The 1397-nt window shown below is 44.9% G+C and overlaps 1 protein-coding gene across 1 annotated transcript in view; it reads left to right on the top strand.

The window, feature by feature from the left end:
- The window catches only part of LOC101859790, a gene marked incomplete at its 5' end in the record, with an annotated part of 14735 nt that overhangs the window by 2605 nt on the left and 10733 nt on the right, over nt 1-1397 (top strand). The window contains 2 exon segments of the mRNA XM_013083589.1: nt 496-634; nt 1184-1356. Coding sequence (XP_012939043.1) covers nt 496-634; nt 1184-1356 — 312 coding nt within the window.

Raw genomic sequence — 1397 nt, 5'->3', positions numbered from 1 at the left:
AGAGAGAGAGAGAGATGGGGGGGGAGAGAGGGAAGAGAAAGAGAGAGAGAGGGGGAGAAAGAGAGGGGATGATTGGGAGGGAGAGTGAGTGTAAAGGAGGTCAAAAGGAATGGGACAGGCTAAGGTATTCGTCATATCTCTGGAAACAATATTTGTTCTTTGTCTAACTTGTTGGCAATGAGCAGTCAGCTGAAGTGCAATATCTTCATCGTTTTTGTTTTTTGTTGGGTTTTTTTTTGTTTTTTGTTTTTTTATCCGCCGCTTATACTCTTTTGGGTGTCGCGGGAAGAAAGAGACGTCTCTCTACCACCAGCCGGAGAGCTTGGGTCAGGGGGATGCCGTGAGTTGTTAATGTTTCCCTGACTCCATCTATCCAGGTCATATCGTTTATTGTAATTCCCTAAACATGTAAGTCTGTCGAAAGAGGACTTTTTTTCAGGAGGTACTCAATTACCGTTTTACCCCAATCCCTTTTTTCTTTTAAATATCTCCCAGTGCGTGGGTGGGTGTAAAGACATAACAAACGGTCTGCCGCCTGGTCTGTTTGGCGGGACGTGGAAGCGGGCTGTCCCAGGCCTGTTTGGAGGGACTCCTGGCCAGATCAGCGTGGACTTTGACGTAAACGAATTTGTCGGTGAGATTGTCCGGGGGGTTTGGTTTTTTTGCCGTCTCTTTTTCGCTGAGGTATTGTTTTGTCTAAAAAATATCAAAGGTGGCGTACAGTTTTTTTTCTATACCACAGATACCAAACAGATTAATAGATAGAAAACAGATTACCATTTTCCAAACCAAACGCTGATATAAGTACATTGTATATGCATGACATATCTTTGTACAAGTCGGAGACCTTACAGGGCCAAAAGTATTTGTGACCAATCTAAACTGTGTCCAAGTGGGTGTATAATGATGTCTCACGATGACAATTGGTCGCTTTTAAGTACAAGGGGGCTATCCCGAAAAATGCTGTTTTAAGAAAATCGAAGGTAAAGTTTTTGCCCCTTTTTCAGTTTCTTTAAAAGACAAGAAGAATTTTCACTATAACCAAACAAATATACCCACCAAAGAAGCCAAAATTGTCCTATAGGTAGGACAATATCCACTTTTGGTGTAGGTCAAGATGTCTGGAAACCCCTGAAATGTGGGTTAGCCGCTTGTCCTGAAAAGTGACCAATCTCCTTCACAGACAAGTCTCCGAACAGCTCACAATCCGCGCCACAAGCCACCGCAGAAGAGAGGCACAACGCCACACATTTGTGCACGGACGTTCTGGGCAAGTCTGTGCTGTTGGATCACTGTGGGCCGGAGACACGGCGTATTATGGACAGTATCATGGAGGATTGTGTCACTGACGTACTGGTAATGTGAGGGAGGAAGGGGGAGGGGTGAGGGAGGGGGAG

The sequence above is a fragment of the Aplysia californica genome, unplaced genomic scaffold (assembly GCF_000002075.1).
Source record: "Aplysia californica isolate F4 #8 unplaced genomic scaffold, AplCal3.0 scaffold00243, whole genome shotgun sequence".
NCBI classification, from domain to species: Eukaryota; Metazoa; Mollusca; class Gastropoda; order Aplysiida; family Aplysiidae; genus Aplysia; species Aplysia californica.
This window is presented reverse-complemented; position numbering and strand designations above follow the sequence as displayed.